The sequence below is a fragment of the Manacus candei genome, unplaced genomic scaffold (assembly GCF_025592945.1).
Source record: "Manacus candei isolate 608988 ecotype Guabito, Panama unplaced genomic scaffold, ASM2559294v1 h1tg000067l, whole genome shotgun sequence".
Lineage (NCBI taxonomy): Eukaryota > Metazoa > Chordata > Aves > Passeriformes > Pipridae > Manacus > Manacus candei.
The window spans coordinates 11,460,656-11,485,402 of record NW_026138115.1 but is presented as its reverse complement, the minus strand read 5'-3'; the positions used below and the strand labels follow the sequence as shown (position 1 = coordinate 11,485,402).

The 24,747-nt window shown below is 35.7% G+C and overlaps 1 protein-coding gene across 1 annotated transcript in view; it reads right to left on the bottom strand.

Annotated features, from left to right (window-relative positions):
* Positions 1-865: 865 nt before the first annotated feature.
* The window catches only part of SEC23A (SEC23 homolog A, COPII coat complex component), a 29,484-nt gene continuing 5,602 nt past the window's right edge, over positions 866-24,747 (bottom strand). Inside the window, exons 3-20 of the mRNA XM_051806490.1 lie at positions 24,438-24,495; positions 24,092-24,178; positions 22,698-22,934; positions 22,519-22,598; positions 21,583-21,727; positions 21,097-21,255; positions 20,257-20,372; positions 18,033-18,156; positions 16,812-16,892; positions 15,012-15,101; positions 13,638-13,744; positions 12,477-12,630; positions 11,701-11,778; positions 10,487-10,648; positions 8,921-9,007; positions 7,277-7,432; positions 6,616-6,681; positions 866-2,307 (exon numbers count right to left, since the gene is read on the bottom strand). Of these exons, the coding sequence (XP_051662450.1) occupies positions 2,218-2,307; positions 6,616-6,681; positions 7,277-7,432; positions 8,921-9,007; positions 10,487-10,648; positions 11,701-11,778; positions 12,477-12,630; positions 13,638-13,744; positions 15,012-15,101; positions 16,812-16,892; positions 18,033-18,156; positions 20,257-20,372; positions 21,097-21,255; positions 21,583-21,727; positions 22,519-22,598; positions 22,698-22,934; positions 24,092-24,178; positions 24,438-24,495 (2,077 nt within the window). The 3' untranslated portion in view covers positions 866-2,217. The remainder of the gene's footprint in view (positions 2,308-6,615; positions 6,682-7,276; positions 7,433-8,920; positions 9,008-10,486; positions 10,649-11,700; positions 11,779-12,476; positions 12,631-13,637; positions 13,745-15,011; positions 15,102-16,811; positions 16,893-18,032; positions 18,157-20,256; positions 20,373-21,096; positions 21,256-21,582; positions 21,728-22,518; positions 22,599-22,697; positions 22,935-24,091; positions 24,179-24,437; positions 24,496-24,747) is intronic.

The window sequence follows — 24,747 nt, the reverse complement described above, 5'->3', positions numbered from 1 at the left end:
TTCCAGTGTGCAGTCACCCACACAGTAAAGTTCTTTCTCATATTCAGGTGGGACTTCCTGTGCATCACTTTCCTTCTGTTGCCTCTTGTCCTATTGCTTGGCAAAACTGAGAAGAGCCTGGTTCCTTCCTCTTGACATCCCCCAGGGATATCGGTCGCTCCTCCCAGCTTTGTGTCATGAGTGAACTTGATGAGAAGGCGTCTGCCCCTTCATCCAAATCACTGATGAATATGCTAAACAGCACTGGGCCCAGTATTGAAACCTGGAGGACACCACTAGAGACAGGCCTCCAACTAGACTCTAGTTTTACCTGTTTCATGCCATGAGACAGCTCCCAGCTGTCTCAGTATTCTGCAGAGCTGCTTAACTCATTTGTGCAACACCAAGGATAGTGATTAGGTGCAATGGTCCTCTTGTTCTCTCCCATTTCCAAAAGATCTTTGACAATGTTAAACACCCAAAGGTACAAAATAAGCTAATGTTGCCAAAAATTTGGATTAAAAAAAAAATTATTACAAGGTGAAAGCTGGCTAATGGAAGGAAAGCACAAAAAACCCCATCCGTTATCATGACTTGGTGACGAATTGATTTGCTAGGTAAACAGTACTTAACTGCCAAGTAAATTGGACATATTTGGTGTTGTAAGAAAAATTAAGCTGTTTATTAGCTAAAACAAAACAAAGTCAAGAGGGCTATTGAATTATCATCTTCTAAACTAGTGTAAACAGTTCAGTACCTCTGGAAGTTTGATACCAATAATTACCGGAACAAAAGTGGTGAAGTTATTTTAAATTTTGTCACTACTACCTTTATTTCCACATTTCATTTCAAGAACCGACAGGAATCAGCGCAATAAATACAAAAGTGAGAGAAAAACATGTATTTTATTTGTTTTGAGGCAAATGGAGTTCATCTCATTTAGATCAAGGAAATGGAGAACAATAGATTTAATCAAGTTTTTAAGAATTTACAGAAAAACCACCCTCATGCTTCTCACACCAGTAAACGACTGAATTTCCTATGCGAAAACCTTCTCCCTTTAGACTTGGCACAATTTTTTACTGCCCACTACCACACTTCACATCTTTGCTTGTCAAAATGTCATATTACCTATGTAAACGTGTTTTATGTGTAAACTTCAACAAGTAAATGGGAAAGTCTACTAATTTACCCATCAAAAAAAATTAAGTATGAACTAAATAGCAAATTAATTACATCATATGCTATGTAATACTGTTTCAAAAAGAACTACAGCCTGTGGAATTCATAATAAAAAAGATGCAGAAACAAAAAGCAGATGTGCAGTGTCATGCATTAGTGTAGTAACATTATAAGGCAATAGTAAAAAAGGTGGATTTTTTTTTTTTTTAAGTATACTTGCCAAGACAAAAATCAAGGCTGTACTCTTAGTCAGTTCATTTTAGTAGTGTAGGATTCCTTTTTAGCTAAAAGTAGAACTAGTTTTTTTTGAGTATATTCACCTGTTAACTGTGTTTGATAATACTTTTTTGTCAAAATACACGTGGATTTAAATTTCGTGCAACAACAGATTTTATACTTTTCAGTTCAAATTCTCTGTGTTGAAATAAAGAAAAACTCTGTTCCCAAAGAATCAAATCGGGTAAATGGGAAGAAATATTTGAAATTAAATACCCCTAAAATAAACACAATACATGAACAGTAATATCTCTGCAGGTAATGAAAGTTCATCAGCCTAAGTCAAAAGACTGAGTTAATATTATTTTTATATGGTTTTTGTTGGTGCTTTGTTCACTCCATGCTCAAACTGAGTAAGCAAAAGTAATCATGTGGCAGTCTGGAAAGCCCGACATCACCAAGGATTTCCTTTATTGTTCAATGGGCCTTTGTAGTGCTGAGCAGAATCAACCCCAACTCCTTAAAAATGAAACTGAAATTGCATCTCAAAATTGTTGCAAATGATCTCAAAGTAATTATAATATCACAGTAATCAAAATAACTGTTCTTTTTCCTCTGCTTATAACTTAATTTACTACCTGTCATTTTTACAAACTGCAGTTCACATTAAAACATTTGCTGATAACAAAAGCTTTTCTTTGAAAACAACACTGCTTTACATCTAGTCAGGCAGCTTGTGCATATCAGAGCATTCTGTCAAGTGAGACATGGGAAAGGGTAAAGGAGAAAAAGCTGAAATATGGCTGCAGATTATCTGTGCCTTTAGTGCACTGCAGAATCTCAGGCAGCACTAGAGACAGCAAGTTTCTTCAGATGATCCATAAATACTTGCAAGCTGACATCATCAGTAAGAATGGGTGCTCCAGACTCCTATAAAATAAGAGAAACAAGAAGAACTGATTATGCACATTGTGAAGAAAAAGCATTTTAAGGCACAATATGTTCCACTGAATAAACATTTTATAAATTTAGAAAGACCTTAGAAGCACACCATTACTGAAATTCTCCGACCAAAAAAAACCAGCAGACTGTACATTTACATAAATTTTCATATGTTTACATGAATTCAGGCACAACCCACAACTACAGTCTTTCATATTCATGCATACAGAAATGAGATGCTGTATAGCAAGATTTACATCAACCAGACAAAACTCACGAGTTTTTGACAGCTGCCAAATACTAACTTACAAATTTTTAGAAGTAAATAAAATTTCAGTGGTGCAGTTCCTGTATGATTCCTACCTCAGTGGAGCAGACAAAGGGGAGAGAAACAGTAATATGCAAGTGACACAACTAACAAATCAGTATCTGTCAGTGAAGCTCAGACATATCAAAATGATGAAAGGAAGAAACAAATCCACTAAGGGTCTGATTTGACACCGAGTAAAGGTCAACTGGCTTTCCCAAGAAGAGCTGGGCAAACTCTCTCCTCCTATAGCTCTGTGCCACCTCAGAGAAAGACCAAAAAATCTGAAAGTCACAAAAAATCAGAACACAAAAGCTCTGAAAAAACCTTTTGGGTGGATTCTTGCAATTTACTTTTTGACCTCAGAAGTATTTTAAGAAATTCAAGAAGTTCTAAATGGTCAGGTTTTAATTACTACTTTTGAACAAATTTAGAGTCAAAACAGCAGTTGGCAACTGCAAATGTTACATAGCAGCTCTCTTAAGTCTTTTGAGACCAGTTTGCCACTACTTCCATTTAGAGCTATAGTAAGAAGTCCTATAAATCTCAACAATTCCACCATTTCAAAGGTACTAAGCACTCACATTTACAAATTAAACTAGAGCTGTCTGAACTGTTGCAAAGTCTTCCAAAACACAGACATAAAAGTCTTAATGAGGATTCCTAGAAGCATCTTTTTGAGAACGGTGGCTTTTGAGAACTGGCTAAAACTAGTTCTCAGTTAATAGTCAAGGGACAAATCCAAATGCAGTAAGATCTCTTGGATCACTACAATACACATCTACTCTCAGGGAAGGCACACTAAATTACCTATCGGCTGATGGCAGCAAGGTGAGATTAAAGGATGCTCTACTTCCAAGCCTGTTAAATACTAAGCTTCAGCTCTCTTATTTAAGAATCATAGAATCATTTAGGTAGAAAAGACCTTTAAAGTCATTGAGTCCAACCATTAACCCAGCACCACCAAACCCCCCCACTAAACCATGCCTGTAAGTCCCCCATCTACATGTCTTTTAAACACCTCCAGGAATGGTGACTCCACCCATTCCCTGGGCAGCCTGTTCCAACCCTGTTGACAACTCTTCCTGTGAAGAAATTTTTCCTAATATCCAATCTAAACCTCCTCGGGTGCAACTTGAATCCATCTTCTTCTCTTCTCCTATTGCTTGCTGCTTGGGAGATCGACCCTCACTTCTCTACTACCTCTTTTCAAGTAGTTGTAGAGAGCAATAACGTCTCCTTTGACCCTCCTTTTGTCCAGGCTAAACAACCCCAGCTCCCTCAGCTGCTCCTCATAAGACTTACACTCCTGACCCTTCAGCAGCTCTGTTACCTTTCTCTGGACATGCTCCAGCACCTCAATGTCTTTCTTGTAGTGAGGGGCCCAAAGCTGAACACGGGATTCAAGATGTGGCCTCACCAGTGCCGAGTATGGGGGACAATCACTTCTTTGGTCGTGCTGGCTACACTACTTCTGATACAGGTCAGGATACCACTGGCCTTCTTGGCCCCCTGGGCACACTGTTGGCTCATGTTCAGTCACCTGTCAATCAGCACCCCTAGGTCCTTTTCTGAAAATTTCAACTGCATCTTCTATAACCAACCACATAATAGAGATGCATGAAAACTTTACTGCTATCTTCTGAAAATGCTTTTCATACTGTAAAGGCACCGACCTATTAAAGCTTAAAGAAAATCTTTACTTAGAATATTAAAAACCAAACTAGGCCATTCATAACCTCCTGAAACATGGTTTCAGTGGTGTGTGGGTGCCCTCTTCAGGTCAATGTGGACTTTCAGTTGTGCACAAAATAAAATTATATGAAACAATCCAGGGAGCTCATGAAAAAAATGAAAGCAAGATGCAAATCAGTTTTAAATTGTCTCTAAACTGTCACATTTTTCATTTCATAATTTGTACTTTATTCAACTTTGTTCACAAAAATCCCTGCAAACACAAGAGCATATTATGTTGAGCACATACACTGCAATGCCACTGGAGAGATTAATACATTTCTTATGTTACCCTAGAATTCCTCTCACAATTAAAAGGGAAAGCTGTCTTTTGTAAGACGTATTGAAGAATCTCATCTATCCAGCATGAATAATTTTCTTAGAGCAGGTAAAGAATTGTTTTGTATTTGCATTTACATTTGTAATACTGCTTTACTTGCTTATTAATTAAATGAGCAAAAAATAGTTGTCCTGTACTGTTGGAAATGTGAATTTCAAAAATTTCCAGGTAATGTTTAGATAAAAACAAGACCTTCCAAACTACAGGATTCGTGTGTATGTTGTGGGGTAAACATGATGAAGAGAGATAGTAACAGACGGCTTGTTAGGTTATCGATGTTGGAGGCAAGGGAATTTGGGATTTGGGTTCAAATCATGCTGGCTCCAACATAGTACAGAGTTGTCAAGTATTTTCACTCTGGCCCCCAGTGCTCTTCACTGCCCAAAGCTTCATTTGAACCAATTCATCCTATGAAAATGTAACCCTGAAAAACTTACCTGACAAAGACCACTGCCAAAAGATTGCTACAGAGCTTTCTCACTCATGACTTTACACTGTCAACGCTTTAGCAAAATACTCTAAGAGCACAGTTAATATGTAGCTGCAAGTGTCTGATGCCATTACATTTGCATGAGAAAATGACACTGCACTAGCATTCACCCACAGCAGTGTTTCTCTTCCCACTAAAGAAGCTGAATGTGGAAGGAACACACGGGAAAAGAGATGCAACATTCAAGAGTACAAGCTGCTCCAGAAAGTTTAATTTGTGAACTCTTACATAACTTCCTTCTTGAAGACAAGATTTGTAAACTGATTCCTGGTCAACTGGGCCACAAAAATTCTGGAAAATGTCAGTACACTGGCACTGATGTATTTTCTTGTTCTTGTCCATAACTATCATCAACATTTATTTCCCCTATTGCAAAAAGGTCCCTTAGTCTTTATGTGTGGTAAGTACTCTCATTGCCAGGATTGTGAAGGTATTTATAGGGATGAGGTCTAAAGCTCTGTGAGATAGGTGGCCAAGGAGATAACAATAGAAGGCTGCAACATGCTGACTGAAGAGGAAGCCATAAGATGAAGGTCAAACAGCTTCACTAATGGCTCAGCTGGGGGAAGGAGATGGCAATACTAAGGTGTTACAGTTCAGTTCTGCCCTTCAGCAAGATATGCACATGTTCATCTGCAAGCCACGTAGCTCAACCCAATCAAAGCTACCTAAACCCTCACTGTCCCTCCTTTATATATGAAAAACACACCCACCAACATGAAAATTATAAAGTGGCTGCTCTCCTACCATCTTTTATGGCAGCCAACAGGGAATCAATCCTGTTTGACTACAGCAGGTATAAAATTGGTATTTTAAGTCTGCCATGGTGTGGACAACCCTACCTCTCAGACAGGTTGATGGGCTTGCTCCTCTCTCCTCCCCAAAGCAGGAACACCTCTTTGGTAAGATTTGTGCCTCTGCTATCTAGCGGATAATTCTCGATGAAAGTAAACTTAATTACAAGTTAAGTTTAATGAATTGTAAACTGTAAACTCAGCTTAATCAATCATTGGCTAGCCTTAACATATTTAGAGCTAAGGAAGCAAGTGTATTCCAAATCTTCATATTTGTAGCCTCAATAAACTATCTATTTTTGATTTTGCAAAATTGTCTCAGTGAAAGTCCTCGGGGGGTCTCTGTTAGGCAAACATCAAATTAGTACTCCTAAAACAACACTGCATAAGAAAGTTGGCTAAACATGAAAGCAGCCTAACAGAAGCTTAAAATAGCAAACCAGACCGTTTTTGTCTAGAGACTAGAATTTTCTTAACTTTTATAATTTTGGTTACATCAGACCAAAATTAAATTTCTTTTTCAGTTTCAAAACTTGGCATTGTTACTTATATGTACACAACGTGTCACCTGACTTCTGAAATAGGGAAAAAGAAAACTGTGTACAAGCTTCATCAGCAGATTCATACTTACCTGTCCCCATGCATACATATTGTTATGAGTCTGAGAGGGATTTACTTTTGAAAGCAGGAAGCGAGCCTTTAAAAAACAAAACAAAGACAGTAAATTAATCTTCTCAAATAGGATTTTCTTGCACTCAGAAGAAAGTTGCACGTGTATTTGAAATATGTCATTTTTATTATTTGGAGATGCAGACACCTATCCAGAACTACAAATAGCACCTCTATAAATAAATCTACTCTCTGGATGCCATAGCTATAATGCAGAATTGCTAAGAACTTTTTGATGCGGCTGAAAGTAAGCTTTTGTCTTTTTCTAAGCATTAACAAAGTAAATGTGAATATCAACAAGACATTAATGAAGAAGTTTTTAAAAAATAACACAAAGAATAACTCTGGTATTGGTTCAGAGACCCACACAAGCACTGTCTTTTCTGTCCTACACACCTTACACAAAGAATCCAAGAGTCCAAGTCAGTAGGGTAAAAATAATAATAACTAACTGAATTTACAGATTACAGAAAAAGCTGCTATTAAATATCTGGCTCTGTAAAAGCTTTAAGATTCAAAATGTTCACTTGCAATTTATATATATTTTAGAACAGAAATGCATTTTTACTACTAAAACATTTCATGACATTACCAACACACCATTTCCTAGATTATATAAATACCTGGCTTCCTCCATGCTCCGTATCAATGTATCTGGGCATTGGAAATCTGGAATGAAGAATTTCTTGGGCATCATCTATTGGAGCTTGTAGCAAGTGGTGAAAATTTTCATATTCCGGCATATCTTGGTACCCTGACTTACGCCACTGAGCTATGGTCTGGGCACAGGGAAAAGAAAGAAGTTTAGAACTGATTTGCCAATCTTTCTTCGAAAATACACAGGACTTTTCTGAGGAAAATGTGCCATTGGTGGTCTTTTTTTCTATCACTCACCCCTTTCTGCCCTGCATGCAAGTTAATTTTTAAAAGCCAAGATGTGCAAGTAACATGCCACTATATTTCTTTTTTTTTTTTAACTCTTAACATTTTGTGATCCATCTGTCTTCCCTCTTTTGTCATCTTTGGTATGTTAAATATTTAGTTTAGAAGGTCAAAGATACTATTTACACTTCTCTATTTTGCATGTCTATGAAACATAAGAAATAAGTATTTATACTGATATTTATCTTTCAGAGCCTGTAGCGAAACCTCATCACTTTCTAGCAGTGAAGCTGGCTGCACAAGGACAGCTCAGTGACACAGCCTGTTGTTAGGAAAGACCCCAGGGGGCACTCAGCAGGCGTTCCTTCCTCCTCTGCTTGGCAGCTGCTTTTAAGCTGAAGGTCTCATTCCCGACTCCTGCTTGAGCTACACAGCAGCCACCTCAGACACCTGTGTCTGAGCATGTACCCTACTCATCCCAACTCCCATCCAGGTACCTGACTACCTAACTAGAACCTAGACCTGCTTCATCCCCATCGACTTGTCTGGTGATGTGGACTAAAGGCTGAGCCTGGCTACTGCCCACAACTACTCTGCTTGCCTTGCTCAGGTACACTGGGGGCCAGGTCTTCACTGGCAAGACCCCTGACTGCCTTGCAGGGATGATCAGTTCCCTGTTCCCATTCCCTCACAGAGCAGCCCACCCCTGTTGCTTCCTGACAAAACTGAGATAACATTTTGCTGCTTAAGAAGCATTGAAGTTTAGGAAATATTTTTATCAGTGCAGCTACAAGGATATGATCCAGAACAGTATTTTTCAAACTCTCAGCTGCGAACCATTTACAGTTGCAAAGTAGTAAAAAGCAGCAGCTCAGTTCCTCCAGAGAAGCAGAGAACTAGGAAATCACAAGCATTTGTATTTCAATTACTAAGGAATGTCTATCTACCTAACTACCAGGAGCAGTTCCATTCCTCCAGGACAGTGCAGATGAAGGGTGAATATAAAACTGTGTTCTGACTCCCTATCCCTGAAGAACTAATTTAAAAATCTAAAATAAATGAGTGAAAATTTGGGGAGAAAGGGAGGGGCAGGGAATAACATTTTTAAAGGTAGAAAAAATACTGATCTAAAACAAATAATCTGCATATTGAAGCTAATTAATCTTAAATTCATCATAAGAAATAGGACCAAAACATCAAGTAATGTCAGTTATCTGTGTATAGGCATGTCAAAGTACCAAACTACAAACTTTAACCACAACTCTACTATCAGCCAAGCAGATGACAGGGTCAAATACTAAGGTGCATTGGAACTGGTGCTTGACTTCCATAATGTAGCACTCCTATCAAAAAAGAGTATTTATGTAAGCAATGACAACTCTTACCTCCCCATGATAAATAAGGATTTGGAAAAAGGTGTCCATAAGGAGAATGCGATCTGGTAAAATGCTGCTGCTATCCAGAAGAACAGGCTAAGGTTTAAAAATAAATAAAAAATTACCAACTGATGCATAATTGGACAATCAGATGGCATTGCCAGCTTTTTGAATCAGTAACTGAATCTTAGGAATCACTTACTAAAACTCCATATTTGCTCCTTTTCATGTCCCACATCTGCAACCCACACAATCTCACTCTGAAGTTATCCAGCCTGATTCTGAATACATAACTTCATGAAAGTAATAAAAAATGTATTCAAGACCTAAAACTTCTTTCATTATTATGCGCTTTTCTAGTCTTGCAAGTACCTCCATATTTACTTATACAATGTCATTAATTTGAATTGCATTTCAATGTATAAAGATTTAGAAGTTATTTGAGTATAAGATTTGGAGGCTATGGGTTGTTTGGGGTTTATTTTAGTCTTGTTCTTGCAGCTGTTATTACTGTGCCTATATATCCACCAACACTGTATATAGTAAATATGCATGACTTATGAAATCTAATGTAATATTTAAGGTTTTAATTCACCTTTTTAAGGGTAATGACAACATATTGGCACTATATGATTTAACTGAATCAGTACCATATGATGGACTTGAATCAATATTGCTAGGGATACCAAAAATATTAACCATTCCAAGAATGAAAAAAAAGTGTTATTACTCATTCTACACTGAGACATCAGCTCCTGCTTAATCAGATTTCTCCTTTGCATCACACCAATGTGATTGCTTGTTTTTCATACATGGGAGAATGATCTTACATCTGTGAGCTTCACACGCCACCTTATTATTTTAAACTCCACTTTTAAAAGTCCTTTTTTTTAACCCCATGGATAGTTTAAAAAAAAAAAATCCTAACAGAACTTAGAATTCCAACCTGCCAAGAGGTTTTACTACTATGTTTGTTCCACTGTCTCACTCTCTTTTATGTAGCAGATTATTTTGGCTGTCTCCTGTCTTATAATTCTTTCAGAAGCTTCTTGGAAGATCAGCTTTTTATTTTAGGTTTATACAGAACGTGCCATGACCAGGTCAACTGGAAGGTTCTGTACCAAATCTACACATAAACGGGAACCACATCAAAACTAGAAAGTTTGGATTAGGGCATTAAGATAGAGGAAATTTTGTACATTTCAAAAAAACCCCAACTTTTCTTTCAGACTCAACAGAAAAAGTACATTTTTAATTAAACCCATTTTTGTTTATATTTACATTCTGGAACCACAAACACAAAAGCAAATCTGCTACATCTCTCAAAAAATAACAAAAAAACCCATTCCTTAGTTTAAAACATCACCTCTTTAAAAGGCGATTTTTGATCTCAAGACTTCTACATCAGAATTCTGAGATATGCCTTGTTCATAGCATGTTGTAAATTAAATGATATTCTTTCTCATAAAGTAGATTATAAATCAACACCTTTTATAACATGCAATAGTGAGAACAAGAATCACTTCTCTCAAAAAAGCACCTCTTAACCTACTATGAAGTTATATTTACTGATACCTCTGGAGGTCCATTGAAAGAGTAGGCATAAAGAATTGGCTGAACCATGATAAGCGACTGGGTTAGATCTTGACGCATAAAGTGATGACGATAGTATGAGCTCTCATCTGGACTGTTGTTAAAGACTTGTAAGAAAGGAGATCTTCTCAAGTGAAACATAAACTGCAAAACAAGAACCATTTGTTTGAACTCTCAGAGATAAAAAGGACAATTGTACAAGGAGAGAAATGTTTTCCACAAACTACGAGACCAATGCCACAACAAAATTGAATTCTAACTCCTTTAACATTTCTAACTTGAATATGCAGCTCTGCCAGTTTTTATATACTCTCATGACAGTAGAAGAGGTATCAGAATGGATAAATCTACAAAGCCGCTTTGAAGTAAGAGAAAAATTTAATATTTCTTCTTCTGCAGTACTAACTGATAAATAGTATGACTAAATATTGTTAAATCCTTTCTTTACTCTAAGTTCTACTGTTCCTGTGAGGAGGCTGCTGTGCTGGAACAAAGTAAGTTATAGCATGTGTACAGAAAAAAGAATATCAACCACAGCAAAGTTGAACTTTGCTAGTAAAATGGAAAAAGTATATTCCCTCATTGTTGAATCAAATTTTCCACATGCTGAATCAGTCTCTCCACAACATTTAACACCTTGAGACAGACTGGTAGGTAGCTCAAACAGAAATATTATGGAAGTCCATGGAGAGTCCAAAAGTGACATATCTGGAGCCATCAGAATGGAGTAATTTATTAGAAGAGATTATTAGCAAAGAAACTATTCAAAGTTTAATATAACCAATAATGTTTCTTTTGTGGTCAGTATTGTAAATAACATGGGAAAGAAACAATAAAGCAAACCCATACATTTTCTTATATTTCTGAATTTCTTCATTAAAACAGTCCTTAAAAAAGTATCATTACATGAATTAAAATTCAGGTAGGATGAGGATTTCATTATAGGAGAAACAAAAAATATACACAGTTAGACTAAGTTTAACTGTAAGGGCAGAGGACAAAAGGGGATATAGCAGCACAGGCAACAGAAGTGATTTGCTTTATGTCACGCAGCAGACAGTAGCTGGGGGTAGGGGGTCTGTTCATCGTGATATCCAGCATAATGTCTTACTTCACTCTGTGCTACAGGGCCTCTTTCTTCACTGAGCATTCTCTTTTTATCACTTATAGATAAACCTTCCAATAGACAAACTCACCTGTGGGTAAAGTGAAAAGGTTTCCGAAAATCTGAAAGAGTTTGGATCGTCCTTGTGATATTCTCCAAATTTCTGACACTGGGGTAAAAGAAAAAATTATCTAAATTCTAAATTAAGAAACATACTTGCTTGGTCATGCAATTACTGTAAGTTTGGTTTTATCAGACACATGACTTGTGGTGCTTACAACTTTGTTTACAAACAGAAATCTAGCAAAAATATTGACATAAGTTCTCAACAAGCAGTGATTTTCTTGCATATGTGGCTTTAATGATTTTTTGGGGGTTTTTTCCCTAAAATCACTAAGCAGAGTTAGATGATTAAATTATTGAAAACTACTTACTTACAAGTAAAAAGAAAATAAATAAAAAAAACCAAACAGAAAATTGAACTTTTGAAAATAAAATTCCATATGGGTTTCTAGATACTTTGCCTCCCTTTTTTTTCCCCCCTAAAAATATTTAATCTACAATATCATTACAGGCAGCAGAAAATAGAAAAAGCTTTGATTTCTGCAAATCTCATGTCATAATTTCTCTTAACTGCTGGCAATTACCACGTGTTGAGGAAACATTAATCAACGGAAAACACACTTGCTTTTTTTTCATTTAAAATAGAATATCTTAGTTAATTTTGCATACCCTCATGTGAAAATGAAGCATTCAGCTCATTTTCTGTTTTTTTTTAAAGAAACAATCACTGAACACTAGTCATTTAAGACTTATGTGTCTACAAGCAAGAAACCAATCTGACTGTTTCAATACGGCTCTTTTTACCAGGCGTATAAGTTGTCTGTCCAGCCACCTAAGCACATCAGGCCCCTCCTCTGTCTCTGCCCTGTACACTGCCAATCTAGCCATGAGAATTGCAGCAGCTTCCTGGTCAAAAGATGCAGCGATGTTTTGAATCTGGGTTTGTGCATCTGCCCAGCTGCAAAAGAAAAATACAATATTTTCATCACAGTGAAAGGAAAGATGTCCAACCACAAAATATCCCTTCAAAATTAAGGCAAAGAAAGTAGTGTTAGCAGTTTAACAAACTGATGCTGAAGCTTCAAAAAATCTGCTGGGTATAAGCAAGTAGCCTCTCAGTTAGCCATTCTTTAATTAGAAATGTTCCTTATTTGTACAGATGCCATTCAACAAGTGAAATAAAATATAACGTCACTAAGAACAGTTATTATATTTTTTAAAAAATTAATTACGAAAGGTAAGTTACAGAAAGCACCATCCATGAAGCTTACCACATATTCCCACACTAGCAACTTTCTTGTGCACCTTGATTGTTCTTTTCAATTTATAAGGTGAACTATTAATCTCATCTTTTATCAGTTGCCAAGATTTTACTAATACAACTAATGTAAGTCAACAACGTAATCATATCAACAGTTAAGGCAAAGTTTTTTTCAATAAATGGAATTTTCCATTGAATTAACCAAGTAGTGATCTCCTTCAGCTTAAAGGAAATGTCACTGGACATTGAAAAATGCCTTTATAATATTAAACATCACATCCTAAAATTGTGAATCAAGGAAACTGTAGGTAAGGGTTACACGTGCAAGAAGAGGTATTTACATTCCCCCTGAACTGCAGTTGGCATTCTCAAGTTAAGTTATGAAGTGATTGTTGCCATTTTGTAAGTCCAACCATCTCCTCAGCTTAAATCACAGAATATCACTCAAAGCTTCCCCCTCATCTAAACCACTTGCTTTACTTCAGAGCACTCCCATCACATCATTATACAGCTACTGCAACTCTCAGAGAAAAATCATCCCACAGAACAAGAGAGGCAACTGTCTCAAAGGTATGCTCATGCTTTCGCCACCTGTGGCACTGTATATCCCAGAATAAGAAAATAGGTACAAAATCTATAGAGTAAAAGGCATATATATATATATCCTGATCTTTCAAAATTCATTCATCACAAATAGAACATACTTTCTGGCAACTGTGGTCACTCTGATACGTCTCTGTCCACTGGAATGTTGGTACTGAGTCACAAACTGGATTGCACCACGTCCTCCTTGAGGAATGGGAGCATTGTGCTAAGTACAGGAGGAAAAAAAAATTAAATGAAGGAGAATCTCGAGATTTTACAGTATAACTTGAAAGTATGTAACTAACGACTAGAAAATCATAAAATTCTTTGCAACAGGCAGCCCAAGTTATATAAATTAATTGTCTGGTGCTTTGAGTATCCTTACTAAATCTGGCTAATGCACTTGGAAACTATTAAGGGATATGTTGGAAGCAGTTGCTGTCTCCACCAGACATCCTTAAAGCAACCAGTGCTCTCTCTTTCCACATACCCTTACAGAGACAACATTTTCCAATTGCTAATTTCATTACATTCTATTTGAAGACCTGGAATTACAGGACAAGAAACCTGATATTAGTCTAAAATGTTGAAAAATGAATCTCCAAAACTGCTGTCAAAACAAAGATTGGATTCCAGGTGTAAATTGAAATTTCAAAACTCTAATCAGTGGAAATACAGGTTTGGACACTAACTAGGAAAGTAACTCAAAAGAGAAAGATAGTTGAAATTAATTACCACATATCATGACTTGGCCAGTTTTAGAGCTACTAATAAAATGAGACCAAAATAAATATGGAAAAAGTAAAATGAAAAATGGCTAAGGTAAGTTCAAGTTTTCAAACCTTTGCATAGATAACAAACTATGAAATACAGCATACTAATTATATAGAAACTACAGTCAGCTCACGTAGTTCCTGAGCTTCAAATATTTGGAAAAAGAGGAAGTATGGGAAGGAGTGGCACATTTGCTCCTCATATTTTCATCCTCTTTCCTAGCAACCCCTCAGGGAAACAGGAAACCAGGCTATATGCCCCTGACACCTTTCAATGAGGCCAATCTTTACTTGGAAATACTGAGCAATTGAAGCATAAATTAAAATGTGACATTATATAGTAATTACCTTGAAACTAAAATATCAGAGAAATACTGAAAAGCACTTTTAAATACACAGATTACAGTATTTTCATATAATGCAATTGAAATACATTTAATAAGTAACACTCTGAAAGGAAAAATTGAAGTTAAAAAGATTATGAACACTATCCAAAATTTGTAGAGCTCTTTGGTTCCCATTACCATAGTAAAGAAGAAGATTAGTTCATGTTAAGCAGTTAGTGTCCATCTCTAAATTTTGACAAAACAAAATGGCAGCATCATTTGTATCCCTGCTACTGTGCTTGGGGGAACCACACAAAACTACAGGCTTCAATGTAATAAATTACATAAAATAAGATTACTGTGTTTAGTAGACGAGTAGACAAATATTTATTACCTGGTTTACCACCTCAAAGTACAGTGCAAGCGTTGTAGTAGGATTAAGACCACAAATCTTCCACTGACAAGTGCCTCCTGTTCCAATCTCCTGCAGAAAGATTTTATAACACTTTTACAAACTAGAAGTATTTCCCTGTTTGTGAAATACAGCATCTAGCCATTATACACAACTGTTTAGAACTACTGTCACAAGCTTTCTCCCTGTTCAATCTGTCACCTTTCCACACACTCTTGCAAAACAACTGTAGCACTGGTTGTGGGAATAATAATAAAAAAAAAAAGAGATTGTTGTTTTAATCTTTTAAAACATTTATAAGACAAAGAGCTGGCATTAGAAAAAGTTAAAAAGCAGGTCAGAAACAGGAAAAAGACTTTGCTTAAACAGCCCCAAGATAAAGAGGTAAGAAGCACATGTAAGTGGAAAGACTCTTCTAGGGCGCAGCAGTAAAACTTCACGTAGAGAGCTTACATAGTATATTGTATAATATAACTAATAACTAAGAAGGTAACTGTACAGAGATAGTGACCTATTTCAACTGACAATTCTTTTTTGGCATCAAAGGAACATAAATACCCAGAAAAGCCCATTAAAATAATTCATTAACCATAATGGACACAGTGAAACTGAATAAAACATTCAAGGAAAATTATACAGGCAATATTGTCGTTGTGCTTGTATTCGTTTAGAAGCATTATAGCTACAGGAATTGTCCACTTCCCACTGAAATGAGCTGCATGCATCCTCATTTTATTCATGTTTTACCCCAAAATTTTTAATTTGGATAATTTCAACAAAAAGGTGTTTGGAATATAAATTATATAATTGCAAGGCAAAAGAATGATAGAACAGACATGAATTCACAACTGAATTTCCTATTACATCCTATGAAATAGATATGTAGTTTAAATAAGATGATGTACATTTAATTGGTTTTTTGGGGGTTTAACATTTTTTGTAATATATGTGGTCCCTTCAGGCAACAAAATATTAAAATCTGTACCAGATCACTGAGAAAAAAAAATGCTGCTTATATAGAGATTTTTAATTCACAAAGATGCAACCATAAACACAAGGAAAATTTAAGGAATGAAAAATGCTTGATTAAAGCAGGCCATTTGTGAGCATTTTCAAACTGGAAAGTGTTCTATTATGCAGACTGTTAGGAACAAAAATGAGACTTCTCAAATGTAAGACATTTGGTTACTTGCATGAATTGTTTTTTATTAGTAATCAAATGTTAAGAATATTATCTGATAAGAAAAAAAGTGATGATTTAAGCCTAATATAATTTAAAGGAGTTACTTCAGGAGCCTGCAATAGTTGGATCTTCCAATAAATTAAATGTGCATTTGGTGAAACAGCTACAGAAACGGGAAGGCAGAATCAAGATAAAAGGGATGTTTCCACAGTCTTGTATCCTTCTCTTCTCTCAAGACTTTCTAAAAAATGTATTTTTACTGTTCACTTTAGATAAAAGGACATAGCTCTGATTTTAACAATAAAGCATTGGTTTCCGCTACATCAGGGTGTAATTTCTGCATAATAATTTTACAGCAACCAAATCTAAACAAGTGGACAAATCTTAACAAGGAACAAGGAGTCTGCAAGGTTTCATACAATGTGAATGTGATCTAGTAATGAATACAAGTTTGCACGTATTGAATTTAAAATTGGTAAAAATTGAACACTATTTGCTCCATTTATGGAAAAGTTTCAGCATCTCTTCAAATCCAGAAATCTTAAATCCTATTTTTCCATAGTAGGATATTACCCTCATTTTCAGCAAAGTTCACTTACATTTTCTGAGACACAAGGTCCTTTAGAGTTGAGAGAGACACAGGGTCCAATTGCTCCAGAAATCTTTACTTCTCTTGAAGTCTTCATATTTAGAAGAAAAACATACATTACCATGCCATGCTCAAGAATTCAGTCTTATTTTATCATTAGATAATTAAAACCTCAATGTATATCACATTATCGATACCTTTAGGAAAGGTTATACATACAATAATGCTTAGAGAAACTTTCCATGTGCTTACTTTCTACACTTAATTACATTTGTTTGCTGTACCAATTAGTACACCTGAAACAACAGCACAAACATAAATTAAAACATGGCGAAAAGTTGCCTAATTTATAAATGTGAGAGCCTATAAAGTATACTGGGTAATGTCTCTTTTCTAACCAAGAGATTAAAATATTCACAAGATAAGAGTAAAACTGAAGACTGCAAAGATAATGCTACACATATCCCAAAATGCATTTATATTCTATCTCCTAGACATATGCAGCTAAAAGCAAGATCCAGTTATTCACATTTTTCCAATGTCAAACATTTCCAATGTTTGAAGTGATTTGTACATCCCTCTAGACCTGGGGCTCCCTTTTTACATTTTCCAGGATCTTCCAACAAAATTCCCAAGAAAATGTATACAAAAAAAAAAGGGTTCAACTATTTGTCCCAGTAAAACAGAATTTTACTGAAAGTGAAAATAACCTCATATTCTTCTACAAGGCAGGACTGTGATATTTTGCAAGAAACATCATGGAAGACAATACCTGAACCTATAGCACATTCAGCTCTAAGCTTCTCAAAAGGGTGGAGGTGGAAATGACCATTTTTTAAGTGCCACAATGGATTCTGAAAAGGATGGAAAATGAAAGGAAACCGGTCCTGAACTACGTAGAGAAGTTGGACCAAAACCCAAGAAACACTCACTACTGATATCAATCAAAGCACATGGCATTTTGAGTTTCTAACAGAGACGTTTATTTTAGTTTAGTTTCTCTTTTAGCTGTCACTGAATGCAGAGTGAGAAGGAATTACCACTATACCTAACTCACATTTACAGAATCACAGAACTACAAAAAGACAGCTAAGCAGTAACAGCTATATCCAAGCCAACCTTAACACATCTGTTTAGCATGTTCCTAAAAATTCCTTTAAAGGGCAAAGATTCCACAGTTTGTAGCCATCCTATTCCAGAGTTTCACTAGACTGAATTTTTGTATGCTTACCTTTATTTCTAATGTGCCGCCAAATCCCATTTTAAATTGTCCTTGCATATCTTTAGTGAATACTCTCTGAAAGGTTTGTTTGAATAAAGATGTATTGAAAGAGTCTCCCATTACCATGTAGCCTCTAGACAACAACAAAACAAACAAAACCCTTGAGTTAAAATAGATTACTTATTATGCAATAATTTAGCACATGGGATTTACATAGCTTATTTCTATTAAAGACTAAAACTAAAGACAGTTCATTGTGAGGTACATTTCTGCCTTCTTAAAATAGACTAACATTAAATTAGTATTTTGCTACAATGTTAGGGATGAAATTTTTAAGTTAGCTTCTTGCCCTATGCATCTTGAGGTTATTATGATTATAATATGTAACAAAATCACTGGGAATATACTATACTGGACTTTAACATTTTAGACGTCTCAAAACTCTGTCATGCAAAGTCAGCTTACTTCTAATATTTACAATTCCAAACTATATTATTTTGGGTAGCTTATTCATTATTTCAGGCTTAAATCTATGCTCAAGAAGCATGATTTATTTTTATGCTTAGCAATATTTTGTGGATGTAACTGCAACAGTTGCCACTTACCATGAAATACCATATAGTGCATTTAGAAAATAGTAATGGGAGATACTATTTTCATTCATCTAAAAATATTAATTAAATTCTATTAGTAAAATATGTCAATAGGTAAAACATTACACCCAAAAGAAGTTGTCAGGTGGATATTCAAAGATAGAAGAAAATGGACATGGGTGGAATCAGAAATTCTTCCCTGTATGTAGGATGTAACTAAAAAGAAAATAGGAACAGTTGTAGGAGAAATAGACAAACTATATATTAAGGATAGTTTTGCTAGAGGAGTGAAAACAGGGTGAGTCACATGAGCAGACAAAGAGCAAAATTACACCACTGTATATAGAAAAAACACAGCTTGAGTTTGATGCAGAAAAGGAACAGGTGTCAAATATGCAGATAAAATAATAAATTTAAACAAAGATTCTGAGCAGTGAAAACTCCCAACCTAGGGCTATACACACAGCTCCAAAAAGAAGCAATCCGGCAGTGTCAAGCTGGCCTGAAACTCAGTGGCATATCCTCATTACAACCTGTGGCTGCACTCTCATTCCTCTTGGATAGAGCATATGTAGCATGTGCTTAGGATCCTGTCATATACAGATATTGACACACAACTAAGAAGGCCTGTTACTCACATATATAACAGTTATTAAACTAATAAGCAAAGATGCTCCATTTAATTTCACCTGTACTTCATATTGACAAAACTAATGGTAACAAGCAAAAGAAATGAGTTTGGCACAAGAATCCAGAGTGAATACAGAAGACTAACCTAAAACTCAAGTAGTACATAAAGCAGATGGCTATACTAGGAAAGAAGAAGTATCATAAGTGTAGAATAGGTTTTCAGAAAGAGAAAGAAAAGACAGCATTTGAAAAAATAAGGAGGAAGACTTGGGAGGATTTACCAAATTAACGAGTGAATTACGAAATTAATACAAGCATGAGTGAAAAGCTATACCAGACTACAGAACTGTGTAACAGGAAAGGTAAGGGTGTTATACAATGACAGAAAATAGAGGAGTGGTTTCATGAGAAAGACTAGAACTTGCTTTAATTGTATCAAAGTGAACTGATGGTAAGACAAGCTGGAGGGAATACAAGATCGTGTCTGAAATGCAGATCTGGATAGGGGGAGCAAATATCAGGAGCAAGCAATGTACCTGATAATCACCTACACCACAAGCTGAACCTATAAACAACAATATATAAAAGAATGGCATAAACAAGACAGAAAGAATAACAGAGCGTTTTGTACCACTCTGAAGAGCAAGAAAAATGAGGATGACAGGTCTTTATCTTTACTGAAAACTGCAGCTTACATATACACACATTGAAAAACAGAAATAGTGTATATGATAAATTGTCTGTTTAAAAGATACCCGTGTTATTCAAGCCTCAAACAGATCACATTAAAAGAAAAACCCCCTTCTTAGAAAACCCACAATTGTGGTGACAAACTTGCCAGAGGCTGAGAAATTCCAAAATTCCAGTATAAATACAACCAGCACAGTACAGAGTGTGTGTGTGCTTTTTTTTTAAAGCAGTTCATTTTTTGTAAATGCTTCCTGTTAAACAATTCAAGAAACCAAAAAAATGCATCTTCATATACTACTTAAAAATTAATAGACACATACCCAGTGTAGTTGGGACAACACTTCATCTCCAGAAGACCAGTCTGATCCAATGCACATGCATATATGTCAATAACATGACCATTTGTTGCAGCCCGATTAGCCAGGGCTTCAAAATGCTAAATTCAAGATGAAAATACAGTTCATAGCAATTTACAACGTGAACTCTCCCCATCTTCATACTAAATCCTAAACTCCCAGAATTTTACTAAAACAACATTATCAGACTTCATTCATATAAAAGTATATTTTTAGCTCAAGTTAAAATTAAGACTGGAATTTCAACACTTGAGGTTTTTTTCTGATAAGCTGAGAGCCCAGTTCACACTAGAGAGCAATGGTTGTTATTAAATCTAAATTTGCTATTTAATCTAAATCTAAAAAATTACTTTTATCTTTTTCTTTTTAAAATTTGCATTTAGTACTAACACAGCACCGAATTTACCATTCCAATCTCATGTGTCTATAATGACAGGTGCCTGCGACTGAGCTAATTGTTTAAGCTTCCATTATAATCAGTTAAGATGAATTCAACAGGTTTTGGACGTAGTTCACCAGCCCAAATCTACATTTTAGATTATATTAACCATGTCTAAACTCTACAGCCTAGCCCTCCCCCAACTACAGAGGCAGTTTTGAGCACCTGCCTTAGAAGTACCAGCCTTACACTAGATATACCATTTAGTAATATAAATTTTTTCTGACTTAAACCAGAGAAACACTCCAAAGAACTTTAATCTGACTAGAAAAGTTCTAGCTCAATATACTGAAATTTCTGAAGACATTCTTAAGACACACCGCTATTCAGAGCCAAGTGAACAAAACCCCACCATCATCTCTTACCTTAGTACCTTTTTTCACATATTTTGCATTGTCTTTTTCAATATCATGCCATGATCTTATGGGTAACTTCAATTCATCCCCTACAACCATGCCAGGTCCCTGCGTAGCTGGGCCTCCAATGAACATCATTATACGTGCACCAGTATTAGGAAAAGTGCACTGCAGGAAATAAAAGACAAATAAAACCATCAGGTTTTGCTACAAATTGAACAAAATAAATAGCTGTGTGGGTATTTATCACACTGATAGGATTCTAACAACAACTGCACTTCTACAAAACTTAAATCTGCCATTAAAGTCTCAATTTTGCCTTATTAAAACATGTAAATGTCCACAATATTCTATGTATGTAAGGGATGATATGCATCAGATCATCCTACAAATCTAATATGCATCAATTAGGAAGGTTTTTACATATTGATTGCAGCAGCTTTTCCGCAAGAAAATTATCTACATATTAGCACAGCTGTAGTTAAAAGCTATTACCTCAAGGAGTCCTACAGCTATAGAAAGAGCCACTCCAGAAGAACGTAAGGGCCGTTTTCCTTGTGGAACAGGCCAAGGATCCCGTTGCAGTTCACCCAAAAGATCAGTTAGATTCATATCAATTTTCTGGACTGGTTGCAAAAATCTGGAAACAAATACATGGAATTAGTTTAGAATTAAACTGTTAAATGAACATTTTATCAGTTGCTTACTAGCAATATATTAGATATATACCAGCAATGTCTAATTCTAGATTCTAGTCTGGATTCAGAGCAATGTCTCTGCCTCACCTAGATAAAGCCATTTGGAATTATTACATACACACTCAGCTTGACAAGTTCAGCAAGGAGCTTGTAAAACTAAAACTTGCTGACTTAGAGATACCATCACTATCCAGAAAGAACCCTACTTAGTCAAAAGAACAGAGCAGGTGATGACCTATGAATCTCAAAAAGAAACTGAAGTTTCACTACTGCAGTGAAAATCTAAGATCAGAAGACAAATTAACATATAAAATATCTTCTGTGTTGCTGCAGGCAGTCTACAAATACAGCTATTTTCAGGAGAGCAGACTGGCAAACTGTCGTTCTCTTTTATCATTCCATAGGGGAACACACAAGAAAACCAAACACCAGGCTGTGATTTCCAAATGAGAGACAGAAGAGGAGTAGAAGAGGGAATAAAAGGGAAGGCACAACTGGATATCCACATAAGAACGGGGCACTAAAGAAGCTATTAACACTTTCCAGCACATCAGCCAACAGAAGCATCATTATTTATGTATCTGTAACATGCATCTCAGAACACTTCCAAAGCATCATCCTGATAATTTTGCAATTACCCATTGAGCTGACTGTTTTCATTGTCTTAAAACACTGGTTTTCCAGTAAATCAGTGTAGTCAAGTTATCTGTTTTAGGTGTTTTAAGTAGATTACCTGTTAGAAGGTGGTGGCTGCTGCACTTGAGGACCCCGACCGACTTGTGAAACAGCTACTTTTGTAAGCCCTAGCATTTCCTGTAGTCAAATACATAAGATTTTATTACAAAATTTGTTTACAGACTATTTCATTATCATCACCTTGACGGCTTCCTTTTGTTTGCTTCAGTGCATTACCTGAAGCTGTTTTGCAGATAGGTCCTTTGTTCCTCTGAAGACATAACTTTTGGAAATTCCTTCACAGCCGAGTTCATGAACTTGCACCATTCGGCCAAAGGTAATGAGACCTACTAATGCAGTTGGTGGCAGGAGACTAAGCGACATCTGCATGGATTCCTTCAGAGCTTGCAAGTCTTCATCTTCCATGCATGTGTCCACAACATAAAGAAATATCAACGGCATCTGAGGACCACGCTTTGAGAAACACAATTATAATCACATGAAAAACAAATCTTCCAATATTTACAGGATCAAAAATTAACAAGTAAAGTACATTTTGTAAAAGTTTTAACTTTAATCATACCAATAATGTTAATGTTCCATCTACCTTAACTCCCTCTCAACTAGTCATCAGGATCTGGAACAAAACCCCTACCGTAATGAACTCCGCATGAAAAGGAAATGGTTACTACAGAAGAAAGGAAAAAATCCTTTCAGGATGTCACAATAGTTTTGAAGCATGTGCCAATTACAACAAACTTTCATTGCTCCAAATGAACACAACAGTCACAAAGCTATTCACAATGATAAAATATTCCAAACTGATGACATTCTATAGCATTGCACCTCATAATTTTACACTAGAGATCATCAGTTCTTTTTATTCTATCCAAACTGTACTATAAATAAACAACCCATTTACTTTGCATTACAAGAGTTGGCAAAAAGTACAGATTCTGTTCAGTGTTCGCTCTTCTTTTGATTAAAATTTGTAAGACTTTAGTGAGGATTCAGATTATGATCTGCCTCACTCAAGTCCTACAAATTTTAATCCTCAAAACTGGAATTTAGATATTACAAAAATTGGTAATTGTGAATATTTGCAACTCAGGGGTTTAGGTCCATTTTTTGTTTCTATTCAACTAACCTCCATGCTAAAAAAGGATGAATATTAAAATTTAAACACTTGAATTGAATACATATTAGCTGTTGTCTCCAAACCAGTTAGCCCTAAAACTAACTAGTAATCATCCAAATACAAATTTCAATTCAAATTATTAATGACAGATCAATCAACAGTCAGTCAAATTTGAACTGAAATTGCTTGAGCAACTAACAACAGTGAGCAGCCTCCTGGCACAAACACAAATTAGTTCCCTTGTAAAGAAACAGACCTAATAGAAATATCGCCATTACAATAGGTCTCTCTTTTTCTTTCCTTTTTTTTTTTTTAACCAGTCTTATTAGCAATCCTAGTGTTCTTTTCCAACTGATGATCAGAATGTTCAATCTACTAACAAGCATATATATACCCAGAGTCATTACAATTCAGTGAAGAAGTAAAATTGAAATGAATTCTTTTTGTATATTGCAAGGCCATAAATGTTAAAGATTTTATCTAATAATTTTACCTGTACTACATATTCAATGCTGGAGAACTGAGGCAAAAGTTCAGCTGGTTGATTCATTTCAGATATGCCAGCATAGGTAGGAGGAAACTGCAAATAAAGTCACAGAAATTAAGCATAAATGGAAGATTATAACTTCCACAAAAGCAAAAACATACATATGGACTACTTTGAAACAGATATTCACTACTGTTGTTATGAAAAAAATATCAATGCAATGTCTGAAGATACAGTTGCATACTCCTGCTCTTGCTGTCAATTTCAGCTTGCAACTATAATTTGAAAAATCAAGATTTTCATTTTGCCTTATAAAAATATCTTCTATATGTTGAATGTTTCATTTTCTTACCTGATTTCTCTGGTAACAGAAGTTGCAAGCCCAGAGTTTTGCTCGATAATCCACTTGGCTATAAAAGTACAATAAGAAAAGTTTATATAGCATGAACAATTCATTTTCCTCCACTGTCCCTAGAACACATTTCTTTTAGTGTTTCAAAAACACAGTGACTTTGGAAAAGCTTCTTTCTAATACACTTTCTCCTAAATACCCATATTACAAACTCAGAATAAGTGAAGTCTTACACAGATGTATCAGGCAAATTACTGTGCTTAAGGAGAAAGAATGGTCTTCAAGGAAAAGAAGAAAATAAAAAACTTGA